This window comes from Pristiophorus japonicus, unplaced genomic scaffold, assembly GCF_044704955.1.
Source record: "Pristiophorus japonicus isolate sPriJap1 unplaced genomic scaffold, sPriJap1.hap1 HAP1_SCAFFOLD_515, whole genome shotgun sequence".
In the NCBI taxonomy this organism is placed as follows: Eukaryota; Metazoa; Chordata; class Chondrichthyes; family Pristiophoridae; genus Pristiophorus; species Pristiophorus japonicus.
Window position 1 is genome coordinate 102,775 of NW_027254421.1, and position 19,555 is coordinate 122,329.

General features: G+C 53.2%; 1 protein-coding gene across 2 annotated transcripts in view; it reads left to right on the plus strand.

Moving 5' to 3' along the window:
- Window positions 1-2,742: 2,742 nt before the first annotated feature.
- The window catches only part of LOC139253818 (von Willebrand factor A domain-containing protein 5A-like), a 48,892-nt gene continuing 32,079 nt past the window's right edge, over window positions 2,743-19,555 (plus strand). The window contains exons 1-6 of one of the 2 annotated variants that reach the window (XM_070873581.1): window positions 2,743-2,996; window positions 8,690-8,739; window positions 12,091-12,293; window positions 13,778-14,000; window positions 17,777-17,943; window positions 18,664-18,778. In XM_070873581.1, coding sequence (XP_070729682.1) covers window positions 8,697-8,739; window positions 12,091-12,293; window positions 13,778-14,000; window positions 17,777-17,943; window positions 18,664-18,778 — 751 coding nt within the window. In that variant the 5' untranslated portion in view covers window positions 2,743-2,996; window positions 8,690-8,696. The remainder of the gene's footprint in view (window positions 2,997-8,689; window positions 8,740-12,090; window positions 12,294-13,777; window positions 14,001-17,776; window positions 17,944-18,663; window positions 18,779-19,555) is intronic. The other variant, XM_070873580.1, reaches the window with a different exon arrangement.

Genomic DNA, 19,555 nt, shown 5'->3' on the forward strand with positions numbered 1-19,555 from the left:
CACCACACACGCACACACCCCACATATATCCACACCACACACACACCCACCCCACATATATCCACACCACACACACACCCACCCCACATATATCCACACCACACACACCCACCCCACATATATCCACACCACACACACACACACCCCACATATATCCACACCACGCACTCACACACAGCACATATATTCACACCACACACAGCACATATATCCACACCACACACACACAGCACATATATCCACAGCACATATATCCACAGCACACACAGCACATATATCCACACCACACACAGCACATATATCCACACACACACACACCACATATATCCACACACACACACACCACATATATCCACACACACACCACATATATCCACACACACACACACCACATATATCCACACACACACACCCCACATATATCCACACCACACACAGCACATATATCCACAACACACACACACACAGCACATATATCCACACACACAGCACATATATCCACACACACACACACACCACATATATCCACACACACACACCCCACATATATCCACACCACACACAGCACATATATCCACAACACACACACACACAGCACATATATCCACACACAGCACATATATCCACACACACACACCCCACATATATCCACACCACACACACACAGCACATATATCCACACCACACACAGCACATATATCCACACACACAGCACATATATCCACACACACACACAGCACATATATCCACACACACACACAGCACATATATCCACACACACACACAGCACATATATCCACACACACACACAGCACATATATCCACACACACACACAGCACATATATCCACACACACACACCCCACATATATCCACACCACACACACACAGCACATATATCCACAGCACATATATCCACAGCACACACATCCACACCACACACAGCACATATATCCACACACACACACCGCACATATATCCACACCACACACGCACACACCCCACATATATCCACACCACACACACACACACAGCACATATATCCACACCACACACACACACACAGCACATATATCCACACACACACACACACACAGCACATATATCCACACACACACACAGCACATATATCCACACACACACAGCACATATATCCACACACACACACAGCACATATATCCACACACACACACAGCACATATATCCACACACACACACCCAGCACATATATCCACACCACACACAGCACATATATCCACACACACACACAGCACATATATCCACACACACACACCCCACATATATCCACACCACACACACACAGCACATATATCCACAGCACACACAGCACATATATCCACACCACACACAGCACATATATCCACACACACACACCCCACATATATCCACACACACACACCCCACATATATCCACACCACACACAGCACATATATCCACACCACACACGCACACACCCCACATATATCCACACCACACACACACACAGCACATATATCCACACCACACACACACACACACAGCACATATATTCACACCACGCACGCACACACAGCACATATATCCACACCACACACACCCCACATATATCCACACCACGCACGCACACACAGCACATATATCCACACCACACACACACACAGCACATATATTCACACCACACACCCCACATATATCCACACCACACACACACACACAGCACATATATCCACACCACGCACACAGCACATATATCCACACCACACACAGCACATATATCCACACCACGCACAGCACACAGCAGATATATCCACAGCACACACAGCACATATATCCACACCACACACACAGCACATATATCCACAACACACACAGCACATATATCCACACCACACCACGCACACACAGCACATATATCCACACCACACCATGCACACACAGCACATATATCCACACCACACACAGCACATATATCCACACCACACACACACACAGCACATATATTCACACCACACACCCCACATATATCCACACCACACACAGCACATATATCCACACCACGCACAGCACACAGCAGATATATCCACAGCACATATATCCACACCACACACACAGCACATATATCCACAACACACACAGCACATATATCCACACCACACACACACAGCACATATATTCACACCACACACCCCACATATATCCACACCACACACACACACACAGCACATATATCCACAACACACACAGCACATATATCCACACCACACACACACAGCACATATATCCACACCACACCATGCACACACAGCACATATATCCACACCACACCACGCACACACAGCACATATATCCACACCACACCATGCACACACAGCACATATATCCACACCACACCACGCACACACAGCACATATATCCACACCACACCATGCACACACAGCACATATATCCACACCACACACAGCACATATATCCACAGCACATATATCCACACCACACACAGCACATATATCCACAGCACATATATCCACACCACACACAGCACATATATCCACAGCACATATATCCACACCACACACAGCACATATATCCACAGCACATATATCCACACCACACACACCCCACATATATCCACACCACACACACACACACCCCACATATATCCACACCACACACACACACACCAGGCAAGACCCAAGAGGAAGTGACCTAGAAAAATGCATTGAACAGGAAACAGGAAATGGTGAAGAGGCTGTCGTGATGTTATTGTAAATAAAACTGCAGTGATTGAGAGACGTTCCCTACAGTTAAAGAGGCTGCGCCAGGTCAGCTCGGGAGAGAGAGAGGGAGCAGCCCGTGGGGTGCACCAGGCACTGTTTACATTGCAAGGACGGAGGTTGAAACTGTCCGGAGCGACTGGACACAGCGACAGAGTGAGGGAAGAGCGATAGTAAGAGGTGGACAGAGAGGACACGAAAGGAGAGAGAGAGAGAGAGAAGGTAAAACATTCTTTGGTTGAAACCTTTAGGTTTTGAGCTGCGTGTGATTTGCCCAGCCCAGTTACAGAAACACTCCCCGGAGCACAGACACGCCCCAGTTACCAAATGCCTCGTGTGACAGAGTCCCTCATCGGGACAGAGAGCCCCAGCCAGCGACACAGAGACCTCCCCAAGTTACAGAGACCCCCGCAGCTACCGAGACTCCCCTCAGTGGAGCAAGTGCATCCGGGAGGGCGCTGAGCATAGAGAATAGGTGCAGGAGCAGGCCATTCGGCCCCTCGAGCCTGCACCGCCATTCAATGAGTTCATGGCTGAACATTCAACTTCAGGACCCCATTCCTGCTTTCTCGCCATACCCCTTGATCCCCCGAGTAGTAAGGACTACATCTAACTCCTTTTTGAATATATTTAGTGAATTGGCCTCAACTACTTCCTGCGGTAGGGAATTCCACAGGTTCACAACTCTCTGGGTGAAGAAGTTTCTCCGCATCTCGGTCCTAAATGGCTTACCCCTTATCCTCAGACTGTGACCCCTGGTTCTGGACTTCCCCAACATTGGGAACATTCTTCCTGCATCTAACCTGTCTAAACCCGTCAGAATTTTAAACGTTTCTATGAGGTCTCCTCTTATTCTTCTGAACTCCAGTGAATACAAGCCCAGTTGATCCAGTCTTTCTTGATAGGTCAGTCCCGCCATCCTGGGAATCAGTCTGGTGAACCTTCGCTGCACTCCCTCAATAGCAAGAATGTCCTTCCTCAAGTTAGGAGACCAAAACTGTACACAATACTCCAGGTGTGGCCTCACCAAGGCCCTGTACAACTGTAGCAACACCTCCCTGCCCCTGTACTCAAATCCCCTCGCTATGAAGGCCAACATGCCATTTGCTTTCTTAACCGCCTGCTGTACCCGCATGCCAACCTTCAATGACTGATGTACCATGACACCCAGGTCTCGCTGCACCTCCCCTTTTCCTAATCTGTCACCATTCAGATAATAGTCTGTCTCTCTGTTTTTGCCACCAAAGTGGATAACCTCACATCTATCCACATTATACTTCATCTGCCATGCATTTGCCCACTCACCTAACCTATCCAAGTCACTCTGCAGCCTCATAGCATCCTCCTCGCAGCTCACACTGCCACCCAACTGAGTGTCATCCGCAAATTTGGAGATACTACATTTAATCCCCTCGTCTAAATCATTAATGTACAGTGTAAACAGCTGGGGCCCCAGCACAGAACCTTGCGGTACCCCACTAGTCACTGCCTGCCATTCTGAAAAGTACCCGTTTACTCCTACTCTTTGCTTCCTGTCTGACAACCAGTTCTCAATCCACGTCAGCACACTACCCCCAATCCCATGTGCTTTAACTTTGCACATTAATCTCTTGTGTGGGACCTTGTCGAAAGCCTTCTGAAAGTCCAAATATACCACATCCACTGGTTCTCCCTTGTCCACTCTACTGGAAACATCCTCAAAAAATTCCAGAAGATTTGTCAAGCATGATTTCCCTTTCACAAATCCATGCTGATTTGGACCTATAGAAACATAAAAAATAGGTGCAGGAGCAGGCCATTCAGCCCTTCTAGCCTGCACCGCCATTCAATGAGTTCATGGCTGAACATGAAACTTCAGCACCCCATTCCTGCTTTCTCACCATACTCCTTGATCCCCCGAGTAGTAAGGACTTCATCTAACTCTCTTTTGAATATATTTAGTGAATTGGCCTCAACAACTTTCTGTGGTAGAGAATTCCACAGGTTCACCACTCTCTGGGTGAAGAAGTTTCTCCTCATCTCGGTCCTAAATGGCTTACCCCTTATCCTCAGACTGTGACCCCTGGTTCTGGACTTCCCCAACATTGGGAACATTCTTCCTGCATCTAACCTCTCTAAACCCATCAGAATTTTAAACGTTTCCATGAGGTCCCCTCTCATTCTTCTGAACTCCAGTGAATACAAGCCCAGTTGATTTAGTCTTTCTTGATAGGTCAGTCCCGCCATCCCGGGAATCAGTCTGGTGAACCTTCGCTGCACTCCCTCAATAGCAAGAATGTCCTTCCTTGTCACCTCTTTCCAAATGCGCTGCTATGACATCCTTAATAATTGATTCCATCATTTTACCCACTACTGAGGTCAGGCTGACCGGTCTATAATTCCGTTTTCTCTCACCCTCCTTTTTTAAAAAGTGGGGTTATATTGGCTATCCTCCACTCTATAGGAACTGATCCAGAGTCTATGGAATGTTGGAAAATGACTGTCAATGCATCCGCTATTTCCAAGGCCACCTCCTTAAGTATTCTGGGATGCAGTCCATCAGGCCCTGGGGATTTATTGGCCTTCAATCCCATCAATTTCCCCAACACAATTTCCCGACTAATAAGGATTTCCCTCAGTTCCTCCTCCTTACTAGACCCTCTGACCCCTTTTATATCCGGAAGGTTGTTTGTGTCCTCCTTCGTGAATACCGAACCAAAGTACTTGTTCAATTGGTCTGCCATTTCTTTGTTCCCCGTTATGACTTCCCCTGATTCTGACTGCAGGGGACCTACGTTTGTCTTTACTAACCTTTTTCTCTTTACATATCTATAGAAACTTTTGCAGAAAGCAAGCGCAGGCAGCGGAAGGAGCGTGCGGCAAACCAGTCCCACCCTCCCCTTCCCTCAACCACTGTCTGTCCCACCTGTGACAGAGACTGTAATTCCCGTACTGGGCTGTTCAGTCACCTGAGAACTCACTTTCAGAGTGGGAGCAAGTCTTCCTCGACTCCAAGGGACTGCCTATGATGATGAGTTACAGAGAGACCTAGCCCCTCCCCCCCTCCCCTAGATACAGAGACCCCCCCCTCCCCTAGATACAGAGACCCCCCCCTCCCCTAGATACAGAGACCCCCCCTCCCCTAGATACAGAGACCCCCCCCTCCCCTAGATACAGAGACCCCCCCTCCCCTAGATACAGAGACCCCCCCCTCCCCTAGATACAGAGACCCCCCCCTCCCCTAGATACAGAGACCCCCCCCTCCCCTAGATACAGAGACCCCCCCTCCCCTAGATACAGAGACCCCCCCCTCCCCTAGATACAGAGACCCCCCCCTCCCCTAGATACAGAGACCCCCCCCTCCCCTAGATACAGAGACCCCCCCCTCCCCTAGATACAGAGACCCCCCCCTCCCCTAGATACAGAGACCCCCCCCTCCCCTAGATACAGAGACCCCCCCCTCCCCTAGATACAGAGACCCCCCCCTCCCCTAGATACAGAGACCCCCCCCTCCCCTAGATACAGAGACCCCCCCCTCCCCTAGATACAGAGACCCCCCCCTCCCCTAGATACAGAGACCCCCCCCTCCCCTAGATACAGAGACCCCCCCCTCCCCTAGATACAGAGACCCCCCCCTCCCCTAGATACAGAGACCCCCCCCTCCCCTAGATACAGAGACCCCCCCCTCCCCTAGATACAGAGACCCCCCCCTCCCCTAGATACAGAGACCCCCCCCTCCCCTAGATACAGAGACCCCCCCCTCCCCTAGATACAGAGACCCCCCCCTCCCCTAGATACAGAGACCCCCCCCTCCCCTAGATACAGAGACCCCCCCCTCCCCTAGATACAGAGACCCCCCCCTCCCCTAGATACAGAGACCCCCCCCTCCCCTAGATACAGAGACCCCCCCCTCCCCTAGATACAGAGACCCCCCCTCCCCTAGATACAGAGACCCCCCCCTCCCCTAGATACAGAGACCCCCCCCTCCCCTAGATACAGAGACCCCCCCCTCCCCTAGATACAGAGACCCCCCCCTCCCCTAGATACAGAGACCCCCCCCTCCCCTAGATACAGAGACCCCCCCCTCCCCTAGATACAGAGACCCCCCCCCTCCCCTAGATACAGAGACCCCCCCCCTCCCCTAGATACAGAGACCCCCCCCTCCCCTAGATACAGAGACCCCCCCCTCCCCTAGATACAGAGACCCCCCCCTCCCCTAGATACAGAGACCCCCCCCTCCCCTAGATACAGAGACCCCCCCCTCCCCTAGATACAGAGACCCCCCCCTCCCCTAGATACAGAGACCCCCCCCCTCCCCTAGATACAGAGACCCCCCCCTCCCCTAGATACAGAGACCCCCCCCCTCCCCTAGATACAGAGACCCCCCCCCTCCCCTAGATACAGAGACCCCCCCCCTCCCCCTTCTGCCAAAATGGAGAACCTCACATTTTCCCGCATTATACTCCATCTGCCAAATGTTTTCCCACTGACTGAGCCTGTCTATAGCCCTTTGCAGATTTTTTGTGTCCTCCTCATAATTGGCTTTCCCACCCATCTTTGTATCGTCAGCAAACTTGGCCACATTACACTCGGTCCCTTCATCCAAGTCGTTAATGTAGGTTGTAAATAGTTGGGGGCCCAGCACTGATCCCTGCGGCACCCCACTGGTTTCTGGTTGCCAACCGGATGATGACCCACTGAGCCACGGCTGGGGGTGTACGAGCTCTGCACCAACCACACATGGCCCGGGGACAGAAGGTCACGCCTGTAACATGGGAGGCTGATGCCCCGGGGACAGAAGGTCACGCCTGTAACATGGGAGGCTGATGCCCCGGGGACAGAAGGTCACGCCTGTAACATGGGAGGCTGATGCCCCGGGGACAGAAGGTCACGCCTGTAACATGGGAGGCTCTCACCTTTGACCTCTTATTCTGCTGTGGCATTTTGGGGGAATTTCCAGAATGGTGACGATGGAGAGGTTTGAAATTCCTCCACATGATTGCAGTTCCTCCGTCCCTCTGGGCCCTAATGCCCCGAGTGTTCGTTCCAGTATCACAAACCCCAGTGGGCCCCCACACAGCTGGCGTTGGGTCGTTTGTCTGTCACATACGCAGAGGCTGCTGACATCCCGAGCTGGTGAACGCGTCTCGCCCCCCCCAACCGCTCGGTGACTGAGAGCCCCGGCTGGGATGGTGCTGGGCCCCACAGAGCAGGGAGGGCCCAGGGACAGGTGCTCTGCTACCTGGGGCCTGGTACCTGGAGCTTGGTACCTGGGGCCTGGTATTTGGGCCTGGGGCCTGGTATTTGGGCCTGGGGCCTGGTATTTGGGCCTGGTACCTGGAGCTTGGTACCTGGGGCCTGGTATTTGGGTATGGTACCTGGCGCGTGGTATTTGGGCCTGGTATTTGGGTACAATACCTGGGGCCTGCTCCCTAGGACTCTGGTACATGGGTCCTGGTATTTGGGGCCTGTTACCTAGGGCCTGATATCTGAGATCTGGTACCTGAGATCTGCCATCTGGGACCCTGAGGCCTGTTACCTAGGGCCCTGGTACCTGAGGCCTGATATCTTAGGCCTGGTACCTGAGGTTTGCCATCTAGGACCCTGAGGCCTGGTATTTGGGGCTGTTACCTAGGTACTGGTACCTGAGGCCTGGTACCTCAGGCCTGATATCTGAGATCAGCGACCTGGAGCCTGATATTTGAGACCCGAGGGAACTTTCAGTGACCCTCTGCAGTCTCTAAACATGGTCTTTGTCAGCAAGCATTCACGGCTAATACCTCGACGACACAACCTTGCTCCTGGTGTGACAAGGCTCTGAGTGAGTCCGTGGTGGCCAAGCTTTGTGGCTTGCAAAGGTGGGTTATAAACGGGGAGACTGATGGGGAGTGCCCAGATTCAATGCCCACGCTACTCACGTCTTTTTCACATTCCAGCCGCACCATGGAAAGACCCTGTGGACTGTTGACGTTGAAGAACACCCCAGGTAAAGGATCTCCCAGTTACTGGTCGGTGGGCACCAGGCCGGCAACGGGCTGGGCCCATTGGGGTTTTGAGGAGAGCTTACACAAACCAAGCTCATAATCCCTGCAATATCGCCGGTTGTGGGGTCGATTTGATTGAGGTTTTCAGGATTTTGAAAGCAATGGCTACGGGTAGATGGAGAAATACGTTTCTCCAGTGGTGGGGGGGTCGAGAGCAAGGGGGCGTAATCTTCAAATCAGAGCCAGACCATTGAGGAGAGGTCAGGAAACACCTCTTGTCCCAAAGGGTGATAGAAGTGTGGAACACTCCCGGAAAACGCAATAGATCTTAGCTCAATGAGTGATTTTTAAAATCGGAGCTTGATCCATTGTTGCTAGCCAAGGGTATTGGGGGATATCAAGAAAGGAGGGAGAGAGAAAACTGGGAACTACAGGCCAGTTAGCCTGACATCAATCCTCGGGAAATCCATTGTTAAGGAAGTGGTATCGGGGCACTTAGATCATCATAACATGATTCGGCAGAGGCAACATGGTTTTATGAAAGGGAAATTGTGTTTGACACATTTATTCGAGTTTGTTGAGCATGTAACTAGCAGGGTAGATAAAGGGGAACCAGTGGATGTAGTATATTTGGATTCCAACAAGGCATTCGATAAGGTGCCCATGTAAAAGATTATTATTACGCGAGATAAGGGCTCATGGGATTGGAGGTAGTGTATTCGCATGGGTAGAGGATTGGTTAACGGACAGAAAACAGAGAGTAGGGATAAACGGATCATTTTCAGATTGGCAGGCGGTAACTCGTGGAGTGTCGCGAGGATCAGTGCTGGGGCCTCAGCTATTTACAATCTATATCGATGACCTAGATGAAGGGACCGAGTGTAATGTATCCAAGTTTGCTGATGATACAAAGCTCGGTGGGACAGTAAGCTGTGAGGAGAACACAAAGCGTCTACAAAGGGATATAGATAGACTGAGTGAGTGGGCAGTAAGGAGGCAGATGGAGTATAACGTGGGGAAATGTGAGGTTATTCAATTTGGTCGGAAGAATAGAAAAACAGAATGTCTTTTAAATGGTGAGAAACTTTGAAATGTTGGTGTTGAGGGAGATTTGGGGTGTCCCTTGTGCAAGAAACACAGAAAGCGAGCATGCAGGTACAGCAAGCAATGGGGAAGGCACATGGCACATTGTCCTTTACTGCAAGGGGGGATGGAGTATCAGAGTAAGGAGGTCTTGCTACAATCGTACAGGGCCCTGGTGTGACCACACCTGGAGTATTGTGCACAGTTTGGGTCCCCTTATCCAAGGAAGGATATACTTGCCTTGGAGGCGGGGCAACGAAGGTTCACCAGACTGATTCCTGGAACGAGAGGGATTGTCCTATGAGCAGAGATTGTGTAGAACGGGCCGATACTCTCTGGAGTTTAGAAGAATGAGAGGTGATCTCATTGAAACATACAAAATTCTTACAGGGCTTGACAGGGTAGATGCAGGGAGGGTGTTTCCCCCCCGGGCTGGGGAGTCTAGAACCAGGGGTCACAGTCTCAGGATAAGGGCTCGGCCATTTAGGACTGAGATGAGGAGAAACTTCTTCACTCAGAGGGGGGTGAATCTTTGGAATTCTCTGCCCCGGAGCGCTGTGGAGGCTCAGTCTTTGAGTATATTCAAGGCCGAGATCGGTAGATTTTTGAAGTCCAGGGGAATCAAGGGATCGGGCGGGAAAGTGGAGTTGAGGTCGAAGATCAGCCATGATCTTATTGAATGGCAAAGCAGGCTCGAGGGGCCGAATGGCCGACTCCTGCTCCTAATTCTTATGTTCTTGTGAGCCAAGGTGGATGGACAGGTCAGCCCCGATCTCATGAATGGCAGAACAGGCTCGAGGAGCTGAATGGCCTCCTGCTGTTCCTATGTTCCCAATATATCTTGGGCACCACACTTTGGGGAGGATATCAAGGCCTTGGCGAAGGTCCGGAAGAGATTTGCTGCAATCGTACCAGGGATGAGGGACTTCAGTTAGTGCATAGGCTGAAGAAGCTGGGGTTGTGAGGAGGATGCAAAGAGGCTTCAAGGGGATATAGACAGGGTAAGTGAGTGGGCAAGAACATGGCAAATGGAACATAATGTGGAGAGATGTGAAGTTATCCACTTTGGTAAGAAAACTAGAAAAGCAGAGTATTTTTAAATGGTGAGAGATTGGGAAATGTTGGTGTTCAGAGGGACCTGGGTGTCCTTGTACACCAATCACTGAAAGTTAACATGTCGGTACAGCAAGTAATGAAGAAAGCAAATGGTATGTTGGCCTTTATTACAGGAGGATTTGAGTCTAAGAGTAAAGACGCCTTACTGCGATTATATCGGGCCCTGGTGGGACCACACCTGGAGTATTGTGCACAGTTTGGGTCTCCTTACCTAAGGAAGGATATACTTGCCACAGAGGGAGTGCAACGAAGGTTCACCAGACTGATTCCTGGGATGGGGGGATTGTCCTATGAGGAGAGATTGAGTAGACTGGGCCAATATTCTCTAGAGTTTAGAAGAATGAGAGGTGATCTCATTGAAACATACAACGTTCTTACAGGGCTTGACAGGGTAGATGCAGGGAGGGTGTTTCCCCCGGGCTGGGGAGTCTAGAACCAGGGGTCACAGTCTCAGGATAAGGGCTCGGCCATTTAGGACTGAGATGAGGAGAAACTTCTTCACTCAGAGGGGGGTGAATCTTTGGAATTCTCTGCCCCAGAGGGCTGTGGAGGCTCAGTCTTTGAGTATATTCAAGGCCGAGACCGATAGATTTTTAGGGAATCGAGGGATATGGGGACAGTGCAGGAAAGTGGAGTTGAGGTCGAAGATCAGCCAATGGGAGTGAATGGGAAGGGGTTGGGTCCATTGGGATTGTGTACAATGGGAGTGAATGGGAAGGGGTTGGGTCCATTGGGATTGTGTACAGTGGGAGTGAATGGGAAGGGGTTGGGTCCATTGGGATTGTGTACAATGGGAGTGAATGGGAAGGGGTTCGGTCTATTGGGATTGTGTACAATGGGAGTGAATGGGAAGGGGTTGGGTCCATTGGGATTGTGTACAATGGGAGTGAATGGGAAGGTGTTGGGTCCATTGGGATTGTGTACAATGGGAATGAATGGGAAGGGGTTGGGTCCATTTGGATTGTGTACAATGGGAGTGAATGGGAAGGGGTTGGGTCCATTGGGATTGTGTACAATGGGAGTGAATGGGAAGGGGTTGGGTCCATTGGGATTGTGTACAGTAGGAGTGAATGGGAAGGGATTGTGTCTATTGGCCCCCTGTGCTGACTCTCCTCACCGTGCTGTTCTCTTTCCCCCCCCTCCCCTTGTCGTAGTCCCCCTGAGGAAGATCTCGGTGGAGTTGGAGGTGACGGGCTTCGTGGCCGATGTCACTGCGAGCCTCGAGTACAGGAATGAGGAGACCAATCCCGTGGAGGCCGTCTTCGTCTTTCCCATGGACAGCGACGCCGCAGTCTACAACTTCCAGGCCACGGTGGATGGGAAGAGGATTGTGGCCGAGATTAAGGAGAAACAAAAGGTGGGAGATTGGTTGGGGGGGGTGGGGGGGGAGCGAGGGGGGAGGTGCGGTGGGGTGGTGCGGTGGGGTGGTGTCTGAGGCGGTGAGGGGTTTCCTGATGTGTGGGGTGTTCATGAGGTGGGCGGGGTTCCTGAGGTGTGGTGAGGGAGGGGTTCCTGTGGGGGAGTGGGGGTTCCTGAGGTAGGGAGGAGGGGGGGGGTTCCTGAGGTGTGGTGAGGGAGGGGTTCCTGTGGGGGAGTGGGGGCTCCTGAGGTAGGGAGTGGGGGGGGGGGTTCCTGAGGTGTGGTGGGGGAGGGGTTCCTGTGGGGGAGTGGGGGTTCCTGAGGTAGGGAGGGGGGGGAGTTCCTGAGGTGTGATGGGGGAGGGGTTCCTGTGGGGGAGTGGGGGTTCCTGAGGTAGGGAGGGGGGGATGTTCCTGAGGTGTGGTGGGGAAGGGGTTCCTGTGGGGGAGTGGGGGTTCCTGAGGTAGGGAGGGCAGGGGGTTCCTGAGGTGTGATGGGGGAGGGGTTCCTGTGGGGGAGTGGGGGTTCCTGAGGTAGGGAGGGGGGTGGGGTTCCTGAGGTGTGATGGGGGAGGGGTTCCTGTGGGGGAGTGGGGGTTCCTGAGGTGGGGAGGGGGGGATGTTCCTGAGGTGTGGGAGGGGGTGGTTCCTGTGGGGGTTCCTGAGGTGTGGAGGGGGGGGGGGGTCCTGAGGTGTGGGGGAGGGGTGTTCCTGAGGGGGAGTGGGGGTTCCTGAGGTGTGGAGGGGGGGGTGGTCCTGAGGTGTTGGGGGGGGGGGGTTCCTGTGGGGGAGTGGGGGTTCCTGAGGTGTGGAGGGGGGGGGAGTCCTGAGGTGTGGGGGGGGGGTTCCTGTGGGGGTTCCTGAGGTGTGGAGGGGGGGGGGTCCTGAGGTGTGGGGGAGGGGTGTTCCTGAGGGGGAGTGGGGGTTCCTAAGGTGGGGGAGGAGGGTTCCTGAGGTGGGCGGAAGTTCCTGAGGTGGGGGAGGAGGGCTCCTGAGATGCACGGGGGTTTCCTGAGGTGGGAGGAGGGGGGAGAGTTCCTGAAGTGTGGGAGGGGTGGGTTCCTGAGGTGTAGGGGATTCTTGAGTGGGGGGCTAATGTGGTGGGGGGAGGGCGGGGATTATTTATGCAGGGGTTCCTGAGGAGGCAGGCGAGGTTCCTGTTGCGGTGGGGTTTATGAGTTGGGGTTCCAAGTTAGGATTCCTGGAGACTCCAAGAGTTTGTGATCATCTCTTTACTAACCAAGGGTTCCTTCTTCCTCCCTCCCTCCCTTCTCCCCCCTCCCCCTCCTCGCACTTTCCCCCCTCCCTCGCCTCTCCCCTCCCCCTCCCCCTTTTCCCCCTCACCCATCTCCACCCTCTCCCCACCCCCCTCTCCCTCACTTCCCCCCCTCTCCCCCTCACCCCCTCCCTCTCCCCCTCCCTTCCCTCTCCTCTCCCCCATCTTCCCTCCCCACCCCCCCTCTCCCTCCCCCCACCCCGACAGGCCAAGGACGAGTATGACGATGCCATCTCCTCGGGACACCAGGGCTTCCTGCTGGAGGAGGACGCCAGCAGCAGCGATATCTTCACCTGCTCGGTGGGGAACCTTGCCCCCGGTCACAGCGCCAGCGTCTCCTTCTCATTGGTCCAGGAGCTGGCGCTCGAGGCCGACGGTGCTCTGCGCTTCGCCCTGCCCGCTGTTCTCAACCCCCGCTACACGCCGGCAGGTGAGGCTCGGCTCATCGAGTTATACCAGACTGGGAGGGTCACCATCCAACGCACCCGGGGCAGGTACAGGGGGTTAGATACAGAGTAAAGCTCCCTTTACACTGTCCCATCAAACACTCCCAGGGCAGGTACAGCACGGGGTTAGATACAGAGTAAAGCTCCCTCTACACTGTCCCATCAAACACTCCCAGGGCAGGTACAGGGGGTTAGATACAGAGTAAAGCTCCCTCTACACTGCCCCATCAAACACTCCCAGGGCAGGTACAGGGGGTTAGATACAGAGTAAAGCTCCCTCTACACTGTCCCATCAAACACTCCCAGGGCAGGTACAGGGGGTTAGATACAGAGTAAAGCTCCCTCTACACTGTCCCATCAAACACTCCCAGGGCAGGTACAGGGGGTTAGATACAGAGTAAAGCTCCCTCTACACTGTCCCATCAAACACTCCCAGGGCAGGTACAGGGGGTTAGATACAGAGTAAAGCTCCCTCTACACTGTCCCATCAAACACTCCCAGGGCAGGTACAGGGGGTTAGATACAGAGTAAAGCTCCCCCTACACTGTCCCATCAAACACTCCCAGGGCAGGTACAGGAGGTTAGATACAGAGTAAAGCTCCCCCTACACAGTCCCATCAAACACTCCCAGGGCAGGTACAGCACGGAGTTAGATACAGAGTAAAGCTCCCTCTACACTGTCCCATCAAACACTCCCAGGGCAGGTACAGGGGGTTAGATACAGAGTAAAGCTCCCTCTACACTGCCCCATCAAACACTCCCAGGGCAGGTACAGCACGGAGTTAGATACAGAGTAAAGCTCCCTCTACACTGTCCCATCAAACACTCCCAGGGCAGGTACAGGGGGTTAGATACAGAGTAAAGCTCCCCCTACACAGTCCCATCAAACACTCCCAGGGCAGGTACAGGGGGTTAGATACAGAGTAAAGCTCCCTCTACACTGTCCCATCAAACACTCCCAGGGCAGGTACAGCACAGGGTTAGATACAGAGTAAAGCTCCCTCTACACTGTCCCATCAAACACTCCCAGGGCAGGTACAGCACAGGGTTAGATACAGAGTAAAGCTCCCTCAACACTGTCCCATCAAACACTCCCAGGGCAGGTACTGTGTCCCTCTCTGTCTGGGGTGAAAGGTCAAGACATGAGCTTTGCCCCACCGAGCCCCCAGGAATCTGTGTCCTCATTACATGAAAAGTCTCGATTACAGACTCATTGCATCCAGCGCTCACTGGGACCCGTCCTCTATTCTGACACAGTGCGATATATCAGACACTGCTCTTCTCTGGGGTCCGTCCTACTCCAAATAGGAACAGGAGGAGGCCATTCAGCCCGTCGGGCCTGTTACACAGGAGCAGGAGTCGGCCATTCGGCCCCTCGAGCCCGCTCCACCATTCAATAAGATCACGGCTGACCTTCGACCTCGGGTCCACTTTCCTGCACTGTCCCCATATCCCTCGATTCCCTCAATATCCAAAAATCTATCGATCTCTGTCTTGAATATACTCAAAGACTGAGCCTCCACAGCCCTCTGGGGCAGAGAATTCCAAAGATTCACCCCCCTCTGAGTGAAGAAGTTTCTCCTCATCTCAGTCCTAAATGGCCGACCCCTTATCCTGAGACTGTGACCCCTGGTTCCAGACTCCCCAGCCCGGGGGGGAAACACCCTCCCTGCATCTACCCTGTCAAGCCCTGTGAGAACGTTGTATGTTTCAATGAGATCACCTCTCATTCTTCTAAACTCCAGAGAATATCGGCCCAGTCTGCTCAATCTCTCCTCATAGGACAATCCCCCCATCCCAGGAATCAGTCTGGTGAACCTTCGCTGCACTCCCTCTGAGGCCAGTAAGCCCCCTCGCCTGTTCCACCATTCAATCCCATTATGGTTAATCTTTATTTTAACTCCATCTACCCTCTTACAGAAGGCAGGTACTGCAGGTAATTTAATGGCCAGAGTGATCTCCTGGACTAGATTCCATCGCCTGGATGGGTCGGAGAGGAATTTCACAGATTTTTTCCCACAAATTGTCCTGGGTTTGTTTAACCTGGTTTTTTGCCTCTCCCAGGAGATCACACGGTTTGGGATGGGGTGCAGGGTATGTGTTGTGATACACAAGTCATCGCAATTGTGTGGGACAGGCTCCATCAACCAGATGGTCTTTACCTGTCCGTCATTGTCTGTAAACTTCGTAGAACCACGGTTCCGTTACCTTTAATACCCTTGCCCAACAAAAATCGGTCAATCTCAGTCTTGAAATTTTCCGTTGGCCCAGCCCCGCCCGGCCTCAATAGCTTTTTGGAGAGAGTCCCAGATTCCCATGACCCTTTGTGTGAAGAAGCCTTTCCTGACATCACCCCTGAACGGCCTGGCTCGAACTTTAAGGTGATGTCCCCTTGTTCTGGGCTCCCCCCACCAGAGGAAATATTTCTCTGGATCTACCCTATCAAATCCGTTAATCATCCTAAGCGCCTCGAAATGGATCGCCACTTAATCTTTTATACTCTGTCATTGAATATATTTAAGGTGGAGATAGGTGGATTTTTGAGCGATAAGGGAGTGAAGGGTTATGGGGAGCGGGCGGGGAAGTGGAGCTGAGTCCATGATCAGATCAGCCATGATCTTATTGAATGGCGGAGCAGGCTCGAGGGGCCGAATGGCCAACTCCTGCCCCTATTTCTTATGCTCTTCTTCCATGTACTCGAGGGAATACAAGCTCAGTCTAGGCAGCCTCGCCTTGTACGTTAAACCTTTGAGGCCCGGTATCGGGAACCTGGGGCGAAGGACCTTCGGCCCAATGAGCTGAAGGGAAGATGGGGTCAATGCAGGAATGGTCAGGTGATGCCTGAGATGAGGGGGTTGTCTTTTGAAGAAAAGTTGAGCAGGTTGGGCCTCTACTCATTGGAGTTCAAAAGAATGAGAGGTGATCTTATTGAAACGTATAAGATTCTGAGGGGGCTCGACAGGGTAGATGCAGAGAGGATATTTCGACTGATGGGGGAGACTAGAACTAGGGGACCGAGTCTCAGAATAAGGGGCCGCCCATTTAAAACTGAGATGAGGAGGAATTTCTTCTCTGAGGGTTGTAAATCTGTGGAATTCTCTGCCCCAGAGAGCTGTGGAGGCTGGGTCATTGAATATATTTAATGCGGAGATAGACAGATTTTTGAGCGATAAGGAAGTGAAGGGCTATGGGGAGCGGGCGGGGAAGTGGAGCTGAGTCCATGATCTTATTGAATGGCGGAGCAGGCTCGAGGGGCCGAATGGCTGACTCCTGCTCCTATTCCTTATGCTCTTGAGCCAAGCTTGGATTATAACGGATTGTTGATGGACGGGGAGCCCCAGGAAGATACAGCGAGCCGGTTCCAGGTTGAGGGAGGGAGTAATCGCTGTAGGAGATTGTTGATGGACGGGGAGCCCCAGGAAGATACAGCGAGCCGGTTCCAGGTTGAGGGAGGGAGTAATCGCTGTAGGAGATTGTTGATGGACGGGGAGCCCCAGGAAGATGCAGCGAGCCAGTTCCAGGTTGAGGGAGGGAGTAATCGCTGTAGGAGATTGTTGATGGACGGGGAGCCCCAGGAAGATACAGCGAGCCAGTTCCAGGTTGAGGGAGGGAGTAATCGCTGTCAGAGATTGTTGATGGACGGAGAGCCCCAGGAAGATGCAGCGAGCCGGTTCCAGGTTGAGGGAGGAGTAATCGCTGTCGGAGACGGCTAGATCGTGGGAGGACTGGAGTCTAACCCTATCACCTTTAACCCTCCCAGGTGCCCAGGCTCCCAGCGTGACCCACGACCTCCCACGGGTAACTGAGCCGCCCTACACATTGTCTCTCGGGGCCCGGATCCACTGCCCACTCGGGATCTCCCGCGTCCAGTCCAACTGTTCTCTGACCGCTCTGGAGTTCCTGACCCAGGACAAGACATCGGCCAAGGTGAGAGGGTTCAATGCAGGGGCCCAGGGATCGGGAGGTGGGCCGTGGCCACCCAGGTAGCAGAAAGGCCTCACATCACATCAAACCCCTAATGTATGGGCCGGAGCAGGAGAGGGGCCGATTGGTTAACCCAGAAACCATGACTGGTGTCTCTCAGTCCCTCTCCTTCAGGGAGGTATCTGCACACTGACTGGTGTCTCTTAGTCTCCCTCCCTCAGGGTGATATCTGTACACTGACTGGTGTCTCTCAGTCCCCTCTCCCTCAGGGAGATATCTGTACACTGACTGGTGTCTCTCAGTCCCTCTCCCTCAGGGAGATATCTGTACACTGACTGGTGTCTCTCAGTCCCTCTCTCCCTCAGGGTGATATCTGTACACTGACTGGTGTCTCTCAGTCCCTCTCCCTCAGGGAGATATCTGTACACTGACTGGTGTCTCTCAGTCCCCTCTCCCTCAGGGTGATATCTGTACACTGACTGGTGTCTCTCAGTCCCTCTCTCCCTCAGGGAGATATCTGTACACTGACTGGTGTCTCTCAGTCCCTCTCCCTCAGGGAGATATCTGTACACTGACTGGTGTCTCTCAGTCCCCTCTCCCTCAGGGAGATATCTGTACACTGACTGGTGTCTCACAGTCCCTCTCCCTCAGGGAGATATCTGTACACTGACGGGTGCCTCTCGTTCTGGGTCTGATTTGCGGTTTCTGATCCTCTCCCCTCAGCTGTCTATGACGGAAGGACACCGGTTTGATAAGGATGTTGAGCTGCTGGTTTACTACGATAATGTTCACAAACCGAGCGCCATCATCGAAGCCGGGGTAGATACTGCGGCACCAGGTAAACGGGCAAGGGTCGGCCCGATCTGTACATGGTGGTGGGGGGGGGGCAGGGGCAGAGTGGGCAGGGGTGGGGGCTGTATGGGGTGTGACGGGCTTAGGGACCGAGTGTGACGGGCTTAGGGACCGAGTGTGACGGGCTTAGGGACCGGCTGGAGGGAGAGGCTGGGTTAGGGACAAGGTGGTTTTGGGGTGTGCTGGGAGGAGAAGCTGTGTTATAGATGGGCCTGGGTCAGGGGTTATGCTGGGGTCAGGTGAGATGGATGGATAGGCTGGGTTATAGATGGACCTGGGTCAGGGGTTATGCTTGGGTCGGGTGAGATGGATGGATAGGCTGGGTTATAGATGGACCTGGGTCAGGGGTTATACTAGGGTCGGGTGTACGGATGGATAGGGTGTGTTATAGATGGGCCTGGGGCAGGGGTTGTGCTGGGGTTGGGTGAGATGGATGGATAGGCTGGGTTATAGATGGGCCTGGGTCAGGGGTTATGCTAGGGTCGGGTGTACGGATGGATAGGCTGGGTTATAGATGGACCTGGGTCAGGGGTTATACTAGGGTCGGGTGTACGGATGGATAGGGTGTGTTATAGATGGGCCTGGGTCAGGGGTTGTGCTGGGGTTGGGTGAGATGGATGGATAGGCTGGGTTATAGATGGGCCTGGGTCAGGGGTTATGCTGGGGTCGGGTGTACGGATGGATAGGGTGTGTTATAGATGGGCCTGGGTCAGGGGTTGTGCTGGGGTTGGGTGAGATGGATGGATAGGCTGGGTTATAGATG